At 47.0% G+C, this 15,495-nt stretch overlaps 1 protein-coding gene across 2 annotated transcripts; it reads left to right on the top strand.

The window, feature by feature from the left end:
- The first annotated feature begins 6,252 nt into the window (after positions 1 to 6,252).
- On the top strand, positions 6,253 to 14,719 carry LOC131266865 (troponin C). Of its 2 annotated transcripts, none has more exons than XM_058269533.1 (4): positions 6,253 to 6,261; positions 11,037 to 11,350; positions 14,189 to 14,298; positions 14,400 to 14,719. In XM_058269533.1, exons 2-4 carry the CDS (start codon positions 11,055 to 11,057, stop codon positions 14,426 to 14,428), a joined length of 435 nt encoding a protein of 144 aa, XP_058125516.1. In that variant the 5' UTR covers positions 6,253 to 6,261; positions 11,037 to 11,054; the 3' UTR covers positions 14,429 to 14,719. The 2 variants fall into 2 exon arrangements, with proteins under 2 accessions (XP_058125516.1, XP_058125515.1); XM_058269532.1 differs by lacking the exon at positions 6,253 to 6,261 and adding an exon at positions 8,596 to 8,613.
- Positions 14,720 to 15,495: the final 776 nt, after the last annotated feature.

Raw genomic sequence — 15,495 nt, 5'->3', positions numbered from 1 at the left:
GGTCTGGAGGTGGAAGCGGTTCCATCAATGTCCAGGATGGAAAAAGAAAATCATCCAACATTACGTCAATGTACTTATAGTTCTGAGTGTCCTCTAAACGGTTCAGAAAGTTAAGGCCAATTTCCCGCGCATTGGCGTAAAATCAAACGGAGCCAGGTTCCAACACTTCCAAATTACCATTATTGCCCTTCTACCAAAGGGTGTGGAGGACCTCTTCATGGCGCTTCTCATGACAAGGGCGGACGAAAACATCTTCATGCAGCTTGTTGCCTTTAAAACAGCTGTAATTACTCAAAAACCAGGCTTGCAACAGTTGCAAGAGGACCGGGCAGGGGCGAAGTAGAACTTATGCGATTGTTTTCGTTGGCTATATCTGGCCTATATTACAGCACAGAACAACCAGGAGTGTTGTTTATTTTAGGATCTGTCACTCCTTGCCGAAAGTACGCCGCCGACTGCTTCGTTCGCTGATGAGTACGAACTTCTCCTGTGCGGGAAAAAAAGGTAAAAGCAACAGCCTACTACCATCCGGCGGGTAACTAGATGTATAATTTTAACCATTAGGAATAAGCTATAACCACCGAAGCGGTCAGTTCGGTTGTCGACGAGTTTCAACGCTAGGTGATGTCGAAACGTCATCGCCTCAACGCCACGAAGAAAGAAGTAGTACAAAAACAAAACACACCACGGGGAAAACAGAAATGGAACCAGATTACCGAAACGCCACCCCCAAGGAGAAGCACTGCCGCGTTTGACCGGATTTTAGCCGGTCCTTTGAAAATGGTGCCGTTTTGTAACGGAAAGCTGTCAATCAAGCGGCGCGCTATCGTCTCTATCACCCCGGAGGACTCCGCCACGTCGGACGAACAACGCAACCGTTGACGAAGCCGATCATCATGATCGTCGTCATCAGCAACGTCCGTGGTGGACCAGGTTGACGGTCCACCCTCTTATTCCTTCCCCGTCGGAATGTCATTGCAAGCTAATTGAGGTACGTCAGCGCCATCGTCCCACACGAAAACTAAAAACGGCACGCCGAAAAGATGTCATCGGCAAACACTTTTCACTCCGAACAAAGGGTGGAAAAAAGAACGCTCGAATGAACCAAAATTACTTCCCGTTTCGATACTTTCATTTCACCATCAAAGGATATTTATCTTACCCTTGAAGCACACGGTGGTAGTGGAGGGGAACTCTTCTGGGAGAATTTGGAAGTGTAAAGTTGCCATAAAATATGTCCGCACAATGCAAACTCAATCAATCAGTTGGTCGGTTGCAAATTTATGAGTCGTCGCAAATGGTGGAAAGGAAAACCCCCTTTTCATACAAACACACACGCACACAAACAGAATGGGCCGTAACGATCGGCCTCTTCAGTCCGCTTTTTCATTCGATGCTTTTCCGTTTGCCGAAGCCCAGAGTGAATAAACTTGGAAACTCGTGAAAATTTTACTGCCACTCGTAAAAAGAAAAACTCTATGAATGACCATGTGTGTGTGAGTGTGTGTGTGTGGGAAACTCTGTCTATCCATCCATGCATCCATCCATTCGTTTGTACGTTCGTTGGTGCATGCAAGGCAAACTGCAACCATATTGCATCCGACGCCGGGTGTTTGGCGCCAGATCGTGGCCAACTGCAAAGAGGAGGCTTTTCACCGGCACACAACGCACATTTGTGCTGCTGGGGGAGGAGGGAAAAATGGACTGCAAAACCCGACCCCTCCGGAACGTGCCAGAGCGAGCAATTTAATTGACGCCACATTAACGGGTTTGCAAGCGGATTGAATTTCGAGTGGAGTTTTCCCCGAAGGATGGGTTTTTTTAAAACGATTGGTTTGTTTGTTTTATGTTTTTCGTTCATCCTCACTCTCACTCGTCTGTTTCTGTTTCTGGTTCTACGACTCAAAAGGCTCGGCCTTGCCGTTGTAAAACTGCAACATAAAATGCACGCTGAATTTCGATCCACTTGCAGTCCCGGTGGGACCAGTTAAAAGGTTCAATCGAAACCAGAAGACACCGAAAGGCCCGATTGACCTGATTTTAATGACGCGAGAAAAGCGGTCGTTAACGGACCGTACCGTGACTTGGGGTGAATGATGAGATTGGTCCATAAAGGAAAAACCCCCCCCATAATGTGGCACTGCTTTCCATAACTTGCCTCATAAACACAGTTTTACATCGGTTGATGTATTTCATTTTGCAGCCATTTCGAGTCCGCCTTAAACACCGATTGGGAGAATTTGATTATGGACTTGACGTTGGTAAACAAGATACAAGCAATTGCACTATTTTGATATAATTAATTTATCACGGATAAAAACAAATGGCAAAAAGTGGTTTTTGAACCGTGAGCTATGGTTCAAAAAAGAATGTGTAAAATGCTCGTCATAACGATGTGAAACATGATAATCCCCACAAGACAGATGTGAGACAAGATGTAAGTACTTCCATTATCATAAATCTTTTTTTTTTATTTGGCTCCTAATGCAACACACGAGAGCCAATATCCTACATCATTAGCACGATTAGATAATCACTACAACAAACGAGCAGTTTCAATTATGGTTCAAGACATCGATAACAACATCCCGACAACTGGCAACTTCCGGCACGCGGTTTCGCTCCACTCTCCATCATAATCTTCCGGCTCGGATCATCGCAGTTCCAGATAATCAATCAGTCTGTCACCGAGCAACTTTGTCCGCCTTTTTTCCCGGAAGCGCTTTGATTTTCCACGGCGAAACGCAATTGGTTCTTGCGTTCCCGGGTCGTATGCTTGTGATGATCAATTAGCGACTGCCTCTCGGAACGATGTTGTTCGATGGAGGAAAAACAGATATCTAAACCAGGCTGCATCATTCGCTGGGAAGAATTCTGTGCGCGTCCTGTTTGTTGTTTTCTGTCTGCAGCCCGTGTTTTTCCAATTGCTTTGGGGACGCGCAAAGAGCAACGCCATATTCCATCACGCAAATGCCAATGGTCAAGCGAGCCGAGGCACACAATAAATTAGCTGAATTTATTCACTAATTTAAGAGCAAATCATTAGCCCACCTCGCGCCCGCCTTACCACCCTGTTCCCTTGTCCCTTCTAATGCAGCTCTCGGAAAGTGGCCTGCCTCGAACGCTGGGAAAATGGTTATGAGGCGTTACCGGGCGAAAAACCAAACGGAAAAACTCAAGAACTGACCACCTGGCGTTTTTTTTTTCATGCGACACACACACATTCATCAGAGGCCAAGCGCTAATGTACCTCCGGGCTGCGAGGGTGGATTGGGATTAACATTATCCTGCCTTTAAACGTACCAAACCACCAGGAGGAGGTACTTAATCATTTCTCTTTGCGTCGTCTTAGATCGGGTCTTGAGTACTTTTTCTTCTCTTTCCCGGGTTGTTTTCTAAGATTACGTGACAAGAGTTAGTCTCCGGTAGAAAGGAAATTTTTCCGATTGGAAAGGTTGCCGTGATTCGAACTCGCAACGGTCAGTTTTTAGTTCCATTCTTTCAAAGTTTAATACAACAGATAAGATTGGTTATATTTTATGTAAAAAAACTTTTTGATGACATTATACTTGGTTCCAAAACGATTGTAGTGGATTAATAAAAAAAAAATTCACAAATAAACAACGCTTATAACGAGTTCATTGCTTTGATCATGAATGAATTCGAAAACAAAGTGTCAAAGGAATGATCCTTTGCATTAATTTCAGTTGATGAACTCCCAACATCAATGCAATTTTATCCTTAGTTGGCAATAGATATATTTCCACGTTAAACCAATTCCTCCTTTATTTTCAGCTGCATTCTTTTACAAACGTTTACTATTTATACCGCCTTGAACGTTGTTGATCAGGTTCGAGGAGAGGGTGAGAAGGGAGCAGAAAAATAGTGTCTCATTTAATTAAAGCCCAACTCATGATTAATAAATCATCGAAGCATCGTACGTGCGTCCGCAACCAACGGCGACGGTTGCCAAAAGAAAATTCTATCCCAGAGTAAAGCTGAATGGAAATGAGACCTTTCCCCCTTTGGCACCGGTTCGGCTTTGGCTCCGGTGCTTCCGGTTTCCAGCTTGAAGCTCGCAAACGTAAACCAAACATTGGGTGGGGAAGGACGCGAAACACAGCGAGGGTGCGAGGGGGAGGGAGGCACACACCTGTATTTATAGTGGATTATCACCAAACAAACGAACTGTGAGCTTCCTGCTGGTGCTGCATGTGGCAGACACTGGTTTTTCATGGTCTTCCTTCGCCATCTTTGCTCCTTTTTCTTCCACCATTTCACAGCGGTTTCGCGCGAGTCGAGTTGAAAGGAATGCCACTTATGGCGGCGTCCTGCCTCTTCCTCCGGGGCACCTGGGGGCACCTGGCATCGACTCACCCCCCCACACCGAGTCGTTCGTCGCCAAAACGCGATGCGCGCTATCGTATCACTCGCGTTTTGGGGGGGGGAAAAGGCATGAAAACCTCTCTAACATTTCCACAGCGGGTCGAAGGGGGGGGTGGGTAGGCCTTCACCCTGTTCGTGTGTCTGTGTGTGCATTCGCTGGTGTCAAAGAGCGGATTTCCCTTTGGAATGACGGATCGAAGGATGCCACGCTCTGCAAAGCGAAGCGAACACGCCGTGAAGTCATCTCCATTTCTTTTTCTCAACTTCAACCGCTCCCTTTCGCGCTTCGCCGAACGATCACTCGTTCCTTCTCCCTCACTCCTTGTCTTTCTTGATACTCCTTCGGGTCAGTCATAGCGCGTTTCCAAAGGCGCGGTTTTTCCTCGTCCCGAGTTCGCGGACCGTCGCTGGGAAAACGGGAAAAAAACGAAACTCGCACAGCAGTACACACTTGCTTGCCAGTGCTACTTATAGCGATTTTTCCTGCCCATTGCGGAATCTCCCCCCCCATCGCTCGCTAGAGAGGGGAAGGCCAACGTTTCTCACTCACACACACACAGGCCTTCGCTTCGTCTCAGCATCCAGCCGTTTAGCAGTTTCGTACTCTGGACCGATAGCTGCTTGCGCTGCGCTTTTCCTTCGCCGGCCAAGACTCCTCACGCATGCTACTACTCATAATTCCACCCCGCCTCCCCCACCTCCACTCCCGCCCGTGAGGGGGAGGAATATTGTGTGGAGGAGTTTTTAAATATAAATGATGTTGAATGATATTTTTCGCCTCTAGTTGTCTATTGAACCGCGTTCGGTTAATTAACTGTTTCACGCGCGCGCCCCCGTGGGAAAAGTCGGTTCAGTCCGTCGCCGGAGACCGATAGTGCGAGATTGTGCTCCGCTCCGTCCGTCAGTGTGTCCAGTGCGTTCATCCGAGGCCGACCGTTGGCTTGAGCAGCCCCGTTTTTTTCCCTTCCTGTTAAAAACCCGCCAGAAAAAAAACCCAACGCCCAAAATGGTAATATATTTGGCAGAAGGAATTTTACCGAACGAACGAGCGACCAGGCGTCTCCATTTTCGAAGGGTGAAGGGGAGGGACAAAGAATTCGCGCACACCTGGTACACAAACTTTCCCAGATCACAGCCAAATTGGAATCGATTGTGAGCCAACTTTATGAGTTCATTAAAGCCAGTTAAAGATGCACTCAATCAAAGTCCCCTCGCGTGGAGTGAATAAAAGGGGGTTTTCTCCGAGAAAGAGGGTTGGGAAAATACCATAGTCATGCCAAGAAATTAAAGAACCGCAATCCACGGAAGCGAAGAAAGTGATTGTGCAACAGTGTCCATCATTTCGTTGCAAAACCTGAGGAAAAGACAACCGTGTTGACGCGGACCTTCTGCCACTTATTAATTAACCAACCGAACAAATCAATCACGGGATCTCACCTGGGGTTTTCCCCGCCCTTGGCCCCGTTGTTCTTCAATCGGTGCACATCGCGAACCCACCAAAACCGAATCGAGCGATAACGCAGTACGGGGTGGAAGCAAAAAGGGCGTGAAATTGCGAACTTCCGTCGCACCAGGCTCCCCCAAACCAGTGCCGGGGGTGTCTTAGGGAAAGGGGGCTCTTTGTTGACACGATTTTATTAATAAATCTCAACTCATTCTACGGTTATTAATCATCAGCTATGTCGCTGTTTGAGTGATGGGATTTGCAAACGATTCATTAACGGTTGGAATAGGAAGGAATAGGTCGTGTCCGAATCGAAAGAAACTCCGGCCTTGTGTTTCGTCATCGTTTTATTAGTTGGGGGAAAATTAAACGTCCGATTCATCAAACTTATGTCAGACAAAATTCAACTTGAACACATTTCAATATATGATGTTTTTTTCTTTTGATTAGTTATACTCGAAGACAGTAAGGCATATCAAGCCGTAGAATCTCTCTTTTTTTCCCCACTCGAACTTTTGCATAACTCGTGGAAACTTTCGTGAAAATTGATAGAATATATGAGAAGATTACACAATTGTCTAAAAGCAAAATACCCGAGACTAAACAACGTTCTTTTCAAAGTTTAGTATTTCGAGCAATGAATACGTAATGAATTTAGAAACACTTTATATATAGCGTAAATAATTTTATATAGCTTTTGACAGAACCTTGAATTGGTGTTTTAAATTAATTTAATAGATTGATTTCGTTAGTCATTGAAACTGTTTTTGGTACCGTTCAATTTTAGTTCATAACTCGCGCAACAAAACAAGTCAAGAAATAAAATTAATGCTTACATTCCTTTGAAGCTTCCATTTCCGGAAGCAACAGTTATTTCACTTCCCACCGATCGATGTTTTACGTTTATTAACAACCAGCGCAATCAATCTGATTTGATGGTTCGATTCGCCCTCGTATAAATCACCCTTTCCCTTTTCCGGAATGGAATTATTTCTGGATGTGTTTTGGAGCATTTCCTCCAGGCATTCCAGCACTCCAACTCGAGTTCCTTCTACGAACTTTTTTTTAACCGAGCTGGAGGATCAAGCAGACACCGGTAGCAAAAATAAACCAGCAAACATCTTTGAAGTGTACTTAAATGTAATTATTCCGTTCGCATCTGCAGCGGACGCACGACCCCCATGGCCACATTCCAGCCGAGCCGGCTTCAGCTTCGATCGATCGGCGGATCGGAGCAGTGGCGAAAATGGCGATTTGTTGTTCTTGCAGCCGGTTTGGGTGCATCGCGGGAAGGAAGGAAAAGCCAGCTCCCCGAAAATCATTCCCACCCGCGGGAATGTGTAGATAAATGTTTATTTTTATTAAAAACCACCGGCGTGCTGGGGGGAAAAGGACAAGCTTGGGGTGGGAAACATGATGCACTCATATCGAAAATAACTACGCGAAATCAAACGAAACGACGGCGAGCTTCAGTGCTTTATAACATTTTTCTTTCTCCTCCCCATCGCACCACAATTTCCCACCTTTTCCGACCCTTTTCCTGTAAGACCCCTACTACTTTCCCCATAACTCATTGCCTAAGTATGCTTCCTGCACCATTTTTCTGTTCTCGTTTTTCTTTTTTTTGCGGCGGTCGAGTCGAGTGCTTTTGGATTAATTAATGAGTCGTTATTTTTAATTCATCTTCTCAGGTTTTATTTAGCTTATCCTCTCGCCATCCCTCTGCCGTTCCCCCCCTCGAGTGCAGCAGCAACAAGAGTGAGGTTATGTTGCTCGCCCGAGATGGATGGTCGAGTGATGGAAGGGAAAAGAAAAAACAACACCCCTCTGCGGGGATGAAATATCCCCTTAAAGGGAGATGAAATATTTCCACCAATCCATCGTACAGTTCCTTCCCCGATCCTTGCAATAGATCTTCGTCCGGCTTAGTCAGCCATTTACGAAACACTTTTCCATCGTTCCCAAAGGTGTAGGCCGAAGGATTCCTCTTCCTTCGGGATCCCCCGCTCCCAAGATCTCAAGTTCAGTGAGGGTTCATAATTCTACGCTTCTCTATTGCGCACAATTGCCGGGAAGAGTCGGAAAATTTCCACATCGCAAACGCCCCGTCCTTTCTCGACGTTTGGAAGGTAGTGGACGCCCAGGTGCAGGTGTAAATAAATAAAATTAACTGCATCTTGCGCCCGGCAACCGATCCTTCTTCCGATGGGTGAACCATGATGTTTCAGGTTTCTCGTAGTTCGATCTGAAGAAAATGCTCCAAGCAAAACGGCAGAACGGATGCGGGGAGGACTGAATAATGTTGTTGATCGTTTCGATCTTTCCCGCCTGTGATCGATCCGTTTGTAACTTTTCATACAAAGGTGCGAGCAGGACAGGAAGCACCCTAAGAGCGAGTGAATGCAATCAATCGAGATGCACTTTTTTTGCAGATGATTTGGCACGCATCTTCTGTTCTCGTTTTCTCCTTCGCTCGTCTGCAAGGTGTTGTGATGTTGTGGGGAGTTTTCCTTTTTTCTTCGGAACCGTCGGCTGAGTTTCACGGTCAAGCCTGTCGATCGTGGCGAGCCCTTCATCAGACCAGTCGGAAGCCGAACGTTCGTGCGACAGGAAGGAATTCGTCCACCTTTTCGTCCACCGGGAGTGACCAGTGTTCGGCATTTAATTGTCGCGTCCGATTCAGATCTCATCGGGGAATTCGTTCGTCCGTTTCGCGCGCATCTGGAATCCACTCCCGCAATTCCCCACCAACACCACGTACCAAGATGTCGGACTTTGAATTTGTGAGTTTCTTTTTGCGCGAATTAAGGGGCTAACGAATCTAACGAAGCCAACACTAATTAGTGTACCGCGGATCCCGGGATTCGATTAGCTTGTTAGTTTGTCCACCCAAAATGTGTCGAACGAGGGTGACTTTCCCCGGGAAAACTTTCGTAAAGCGACCCACCTTTTCGACACCTCGACACCACTCAATTAGTGACCCGATGATCGAGCGGAACTATTTCCCAGCGCGACTGCCAGACCGGATTTTCGCAGCAGAAGTGATTGCCTCCATAAAGAGAGAGGGAGAGAGAGAAACAGAGAGTGGTCAAATGAGTTTCAAATGTAGGCCAACGCGGGGTTTGCACGTAGGGAAATGTATCGGGAAATTTACTGCCGAAAGGTAACGAAACGCGTGGATGCATTTCGAATTAAAATCCACTCTGAAGCAGGAACAATTTCCAATTTCGGCTCGGCAATGGTTATGGTCATTTCCAATTCCAAACCACAACCACGCCGCGTTAGATGGAAACCCGATCCAAATCGATTAGTTGGTAATGAGGAAGGAAACTAATTTCCTAGGTCCTTTTACATTAACATGAAAGTGTGTTTCCTATTTTTCCCAGTGTAAGAGATTCCAAACTGACGTAGGCTTGAATGAATGGTTGTGTTTTGCCAACGCGAAGGAAAAACAATTCATTACGTGTGTTTGTCCATTTGCTCGGAATGCATGTCCCCATCATGTTCCTGACACACCATCGTTGTTTGTCTCGTAATGCTGTTGGAAAACACACGCCCGCACTCGCCATCCGGTCTGATTGTTTATCGGAGAAGCTCGACGTACCGGGACCACCTCGACGTTTGATTCTCGACCAAGAATGATCCACGCGGGGCCTTTCGAAACCGAAACCGATAAATCATGTGGCACTGGGTGGGCGCTGGGATAAAAGAATTTCGCGGTCAATGAGCACGAAAATCCCGGCCCGAAAGATGGATAGATTTGAGGGTGGTGATGGTGAGGTGAAGTGTCAATCAAACTTCGGTCTCACGGTACGGTGAACCTAGCCCGAGCGAGTGTTGGCCATCTCGAGAAGGGCCACGAGTTGGTGAAAAAACGCCGAAACAGCCGTTGAGCCGTTTGCAACGGATCATTTCCCACGATGAAGGCGATTTTGGGGGAGATATTTTTAAGTTCATCTTCCCACCGAGTGGGCTAGGGGTTCGGGGTTCCAGGGAAGGGGCCGGTGGCAACCGAAAGGGAAGCAATAAAAGCCACCGCGACGATCGTGTCACCGCGTGATGATCATGAATCAATCGTTAATAATTACATCAGCCGGCCGGGGCAGAGCAGTTCGTTTCCTGGCCGTCGGCCAGTGGCCAGGCATTCCGACCGCGGCTTGCGACTGCCAAATGGGCTGCCCCGTGTGCCGGTCAACGGTTTGGCAACGGTTTTTCCGAACGCCTGCAGAAAGTCGCGGAAATGGAGAAACGAAGATGATTAATGCTGCCAGCAGTCAGCAAACTGAAGCGAGAGGGGGCGAAGGAGGAGGAGGACACTAAAAATTCCTCTCCATTAATATTTATAACGAAATCGAAGATGTGAAGTGTATCTTGAACGAGGAAAAACTGGCCTCGGGACTGGGTAAAGAAAACGCTAAAACGAAGTCTAAACGATGAGAACTCGTAAGGAATGCCATTTAGCGGCCGCTGCCGAAGCTGCAAACGATTGCTGCACTTAACGACATCCGGAGGTCGCGGTTGGCCTTGGCGGGTGGACGGGGGGGTGGGGAACCTGCTGCTGGAGGTCGGGGGAAACCGCGGGATGCCATTACTGGCCTTTGCCACGCGGGTTTCGATTTCACAGTCCATTTCGGTGGACGAATGTTTCCGTTCCCAAAACAAAAACACGGCGAAGGGAGGGGGGGGGGTGACGGCGAAGGGATGGGGTGAAGTGGTGCGAAAATGAGTTCTCCTTCACGTGTGACCATGGTTCTTGCGTCGCTTTTCCCCCCCCCCATCACACGAGTATGGTAATTCTCAACCGGAGGATGGCGGACAGCATGATCGACACCTGTTTATTCGTAGTCGATTGGGAAGGTGGCGGGAGGGGGGCTGGTGGGAAGAAAAAGGGGGGGGGGGGACTGTAATTTATTCATCGATCGGAAATGTCATACAAACATGTTCGGTGTTATTGGATAGTTCACTTCAACGATGAAGAGTAAACTTGACTACAAAGTAGAGGGATGAAAAAATCATTTAATATTTGTCATATAAAAATTGGTGGGCAAAACTTTATATCAACATCAAAATAAAGTTTTAAGAATTATGAAAAATGATAAAACATTTAACAGAATGAAAAAAACTAAATGAAACATTGAGGAAGATAAAACAAACATCAAATGAAAGAAATGTAATAAATTACTCGCTTCTGTTTCACTTCTTGCAGGATGATGAGGAGCAGAGAATGCTGATCATGCGCAAGGCGTTCCAGATGTTCGACACCGCCAAGACGGGCTTCATCGAGACGATCAAGATCTCGACCATCCTTAACACGATGGGCCAGCTGTTCGACGAGGGCGAGCTGCAGGATCTGATCGACGAGGAGGACCCGGAGAGCACGGGCAAGGTCAACTTCGACGGCTTCGCCAACATCGCCTCCAACTTCCTGCAGGAGGAGGAGGACGCCGAGGCGATGCAGCAGGAGCTGAAGGAGGCCTTCCGGTTGTACGACCGCGAGGGCAACGGCTACATCACGACCAGGTTGGTGACCATAAATCCTTCCACCACCTTCCTCGTCGTCCTCGTGTGTGTTTGTGGTGAACAAGGGTGAAGAACTCGGGGGCTTCTTGGGGCAGGCATAGAACACATGTCGATAGCGTGACAACAGCCGTTTCACCATTTTCTCGCGCCTACGCTAGGACTTTCCACTCCCGGGAAAGCCCACGCCAAGCGACGTCTGATCGCCTTGCTTCGTACTTGTCGGTGGAGAATCGGTGGTTAGTCCAGACGTCAAACTGACCTCTAATTTATAGCCAGCTCATGTAGGAAGGAACAAAAACACACTCACTTCCGTCCGGCGCTTTCTATGCATGGCCCTGCTATGTAATCCTACCATTTTTCTTTTCTCCCTTTGGAACAGACGTAACTATTCGCGTAGATTCCAACCGGCCGCTTTCTTGATTTATCGCTATTTGTGGCGATACGATGGTGTCATTATTTTTATTTATTTTCCACCTCACCTTGTTCCATGTTCCTTTGTATTTTGGTAGGAATTTCAGTCTTCCGGAGTGCCCGAGGAAATGAGGTGATGATGATGATGATGGTAGCTACTAGTTCAACGTTACTAGCTTACTTTCATGTGAAAAAGGTCTTTCCTTTTAAAGGAGGAAAAACTAGTTCTCTTCTTTCAAAACAAGGGTAACAAACGAAGGAAAAACCGCCGCGTCCTATAAATGAAAACGTTTAAATTTCCGTCTGTTACTGCGTTAGGGGGAAAGATAAAGAGCGTCAGAGAATGTTGCCGGAAGTGCCAACCCCGTTGCCCTCCGTTTCACTCTGTGGAAAGGCCAGAATACACCAGACAAACGGGCCACTGTTGGCGGTCAACATTCCAAGAATTCTCACCCTTAGATGGTTTGTTTTTTGTCTGCGTCCTTGAGCGGAGGGCAAGCCTATGGCGGGCTACGAAAAGTAAATGGTAACGTGTCCTTACCGCAAGCATTGAAACACTGAAAATCTTTTAACGGACCTTTACGTGGTTGTGGGTAACAGTTTTGGAATGTTAAAGTCACACCGAACATTGTGGTAGAGTTCCTTCTATTTCTTTAAGATGGACCTTGGAAATAAGACACGATTCCATTTTCGTTGAACCGAATGTCAGAATCGATGAAGCGATCGATAGCCTTTTTCGCGTTCGTCGAGTAAAATTTATGACTGACTGTGAAAAACGATCGCACCATAAAATGCACTTTCCGACAAGCAAAACGCTAATTACGGTGCAAAGTAGGCGCAGACACACACAAACGTGCAACACACACAGAGAAACCAACCGCAACACATTTCGGGAAATTATGTTTTCGGACCGCGGCGTTGCCTAGATTTATGACCACCATATGTTTCCGTGGGCCAGCTCACCGGGACCGGAAATGTTTCAAAAAACCAACGAGCTCAATAAACTGTCCGATTCGACAAACAACAACAACAACCAGACAGCAGTTACACGCGGATCCGCGAGCGAAGAGTGGAAAGCATGCAATAAATAATCCCTCCTCGTCTCCGGGTTTTCCTTCCGACCATCGGGCGGGATGGGTGATCATATTTTCCTCGTCTCAAATACCAGCGGTAGATTATGATTGCACAACGCAGAGTAGGGAGGGAGAGGGAGTTAATTTTGCATCGCTGACAAAATATTTCGAAACGACGCGGACGAATGGAAAACAGAGGGAAAAAAGAATGGTTTCGGATGGGGAATGGAATCTGCAGGACAGAAATTCCTCCGTGGTGTTTCGGAGGCCCACGCACACCCCACACCAAAGTCATAACACCGCGGGGTGTAGGGAGAGTGAGTGAGGGCCCAAGAGTTTCGAGTTTTCTGCTTTTCATCTACGGAAATCCACTTAATCCACGCGTCACCTGGAACGAGCTCTTCCGTTTGCGTGCGCGAATAAACCAACGGGGAGAGAGAGAGAAAGAGGGGGGGAGGGGAAAAGGGGTGGCGTGAGTGTAAGGATGACTTGCCGCAGCCTCTCCGCACCCTTCCCCCCCACCGCAGTACGCAGCCAGTTTCATACTGTGAGCGACCAGGCGCCTCCATCGGACGAAGGTGCTTCAGGGAAAACTCGCGTTCGGTGCCCATTCCCGGCTTCCGTCGCGTGTTACTTTTCCACTTATTATACCTCCCCCTTGCCTCAAGGGTTGTCCGTACGTTCCGTAAAGGTTCGAAAAAAGAAAAGAAAATTCCAAATAACACCGGACCGGGGAAAAACAAAAACACACGAACGAACTCCGAAGAAAACGAAAAAAAAACACCGGCACGGATCGCATAAATATCATCATCGTCGGTGATGCGGAACATCGTCATGCGAATACAGCCGCTTCGGCCCGGTTGGGTTTTTTTCTTTTCGGTCTGCCTTCCCGACTTGCAGCCGCGGAAAACTACTTCACCGGAGCAGCAGCCAACATAATGGCCCTTGATTTCGGCTCGAAAAAAAAAACCCGGCTCGTTCCCGACTACGGACGATCGTTCGGGCCGCCAAAACCGAAAGAGAAAAGTCATCGCTTTTCAGACGTTGCTAAATTATAAATGCTCTGGATGTTATAAGTTATGTGCCGTAGCCGACCGACTCCCGGGATCGCCGCTCGGAGCAAGATGAATCGATGTTAAGCTAACATACGAGAATATCTTTTCACTCCGTCGGGCAGGTCAACATGGTTGATGAAGAAAAGGAAGCGCACACTCTGAACGTCCTTCACAACATTGCGTCCGTTTTGGGACGGGAATGCGAACATTCTGGATCGTATTTCTTTTCTGGTTTTCATCTGTACGTACAATTGAGTTAAAGAAAAACATCTCGTCTTTTTCCCCACGCACACACACAGCACACTGAAGGAAATCCTGAAGGCGCTCGATGATAAACTATCCAACGAGGACCTGGACGGCATCATCGGGGAAATCGATACCGACGGTTCCGGAACGGTCGACTTCGACGGTAAGAAAAACGCAAACGGTGAAACCCCTCCGGCACAATGAAGCACTTGGAATAGCTCTGATAACAACACTCGCTCCGTTTTCCTTCTCCCCCTTCCGCAGAGTTCATGGAAATGATGACCGGAGAATAAGCCATCCGAGGATCGCCAACCATCGTTCTCATCCAACGAAATCGGAGCCAGGCTATCTCGAAGGATGGTTGAGGGCCACCCGCACAAGCACACACACACACCCAAGGTCCCGTTCATCGACGGACGCAACAAGCAAGGTGCCATCGTTCCATCGACAATCGGCGCAGGACAATTTGTTTTCTTCTATTTTATAGAACATTATAGAACTACTCCGTACTATGCACCATTTGTTTCATCCGAATGTTTCTTGTGCAGCACCCATGTTTTCCTATCTATAAACGATAAACAAACGATTCTTTTTAAATATTCCGCCTATCGGTTATGTGAAGCGTCTCTTCCTTTTTTTAGCGAAATTCATTCTACCAAGCATCATCGGGGAAAAATGTGTTTACTCGGTGAAATGATTGTGTCCTCCCTTCGTCGCTCTTTCGTTTTTCCCTGTTCAGTCTTTCTCACGGTCTTTTTTTTCATTCAACATATGCAACGGGCTGAAAACAAAAAACCAACTACCGGAAACAATTCACGATACGAAACACGCTGTAACCGAACTGGCCAGCTGTTCACGAGCAAAAACAAACACAAGCAAAGCGAGCACGGCAATGTCCAATCAAAAAGCATTTTAAAAACAATCCGCTTCCGGTGCTTCCCGGTATCCGTTTGTGAGTGTGTGTCTCTGGTTTTTTTGTTTTCGAAGACCCAACTATCCTTTCTCGTGGTTGTCAGCTCCTTTCGCGTGGTTTCCATAATTCTATTGTGTTCCTATCCAAACTCGTGAATATTTATTTCCATATCAATCTACTTGTTTCTCCGCGAGCGGATCCTCACTATTTTGCGCCACCGTGTTCGTGTCTCTATCCCTTTTTTATTCTCCCTACTTCTACCTTGTTTACTATTTGTGTAAAAACGAAGCGTTTGCGGTAAGGATTTGAATTTGAATTTTATTTGCAAGCATTAGCACCTTTATTGCAGCTAACCGGAAGTAACACATAAGAAAAAATGCCATCAACCAAATCGCAAATAGTCCAGCGATAAACGGTGCCACCTTTGTTTGTTCATTCTGTCTATGG

This window comes from Anopheles coustani, chromosome 2, assembly GCF_943734705.1.
Source record: "Anopheles coustani chromosome 2, idAnoCousDA_361_x.2, whole genome shotgun sequence".
Classification (NCBI taxonomy): domain Eukaryota; kingdom Metazoa; phylum Arthropoda; class Insecta; order Diptera; family Culicidae; genus Anopheles; species Anopheles coustani.
Note: the sequence above shows the minus strand (reverse complement) of the source record. Positions and strands in the feature narration are given on the sequence as shown.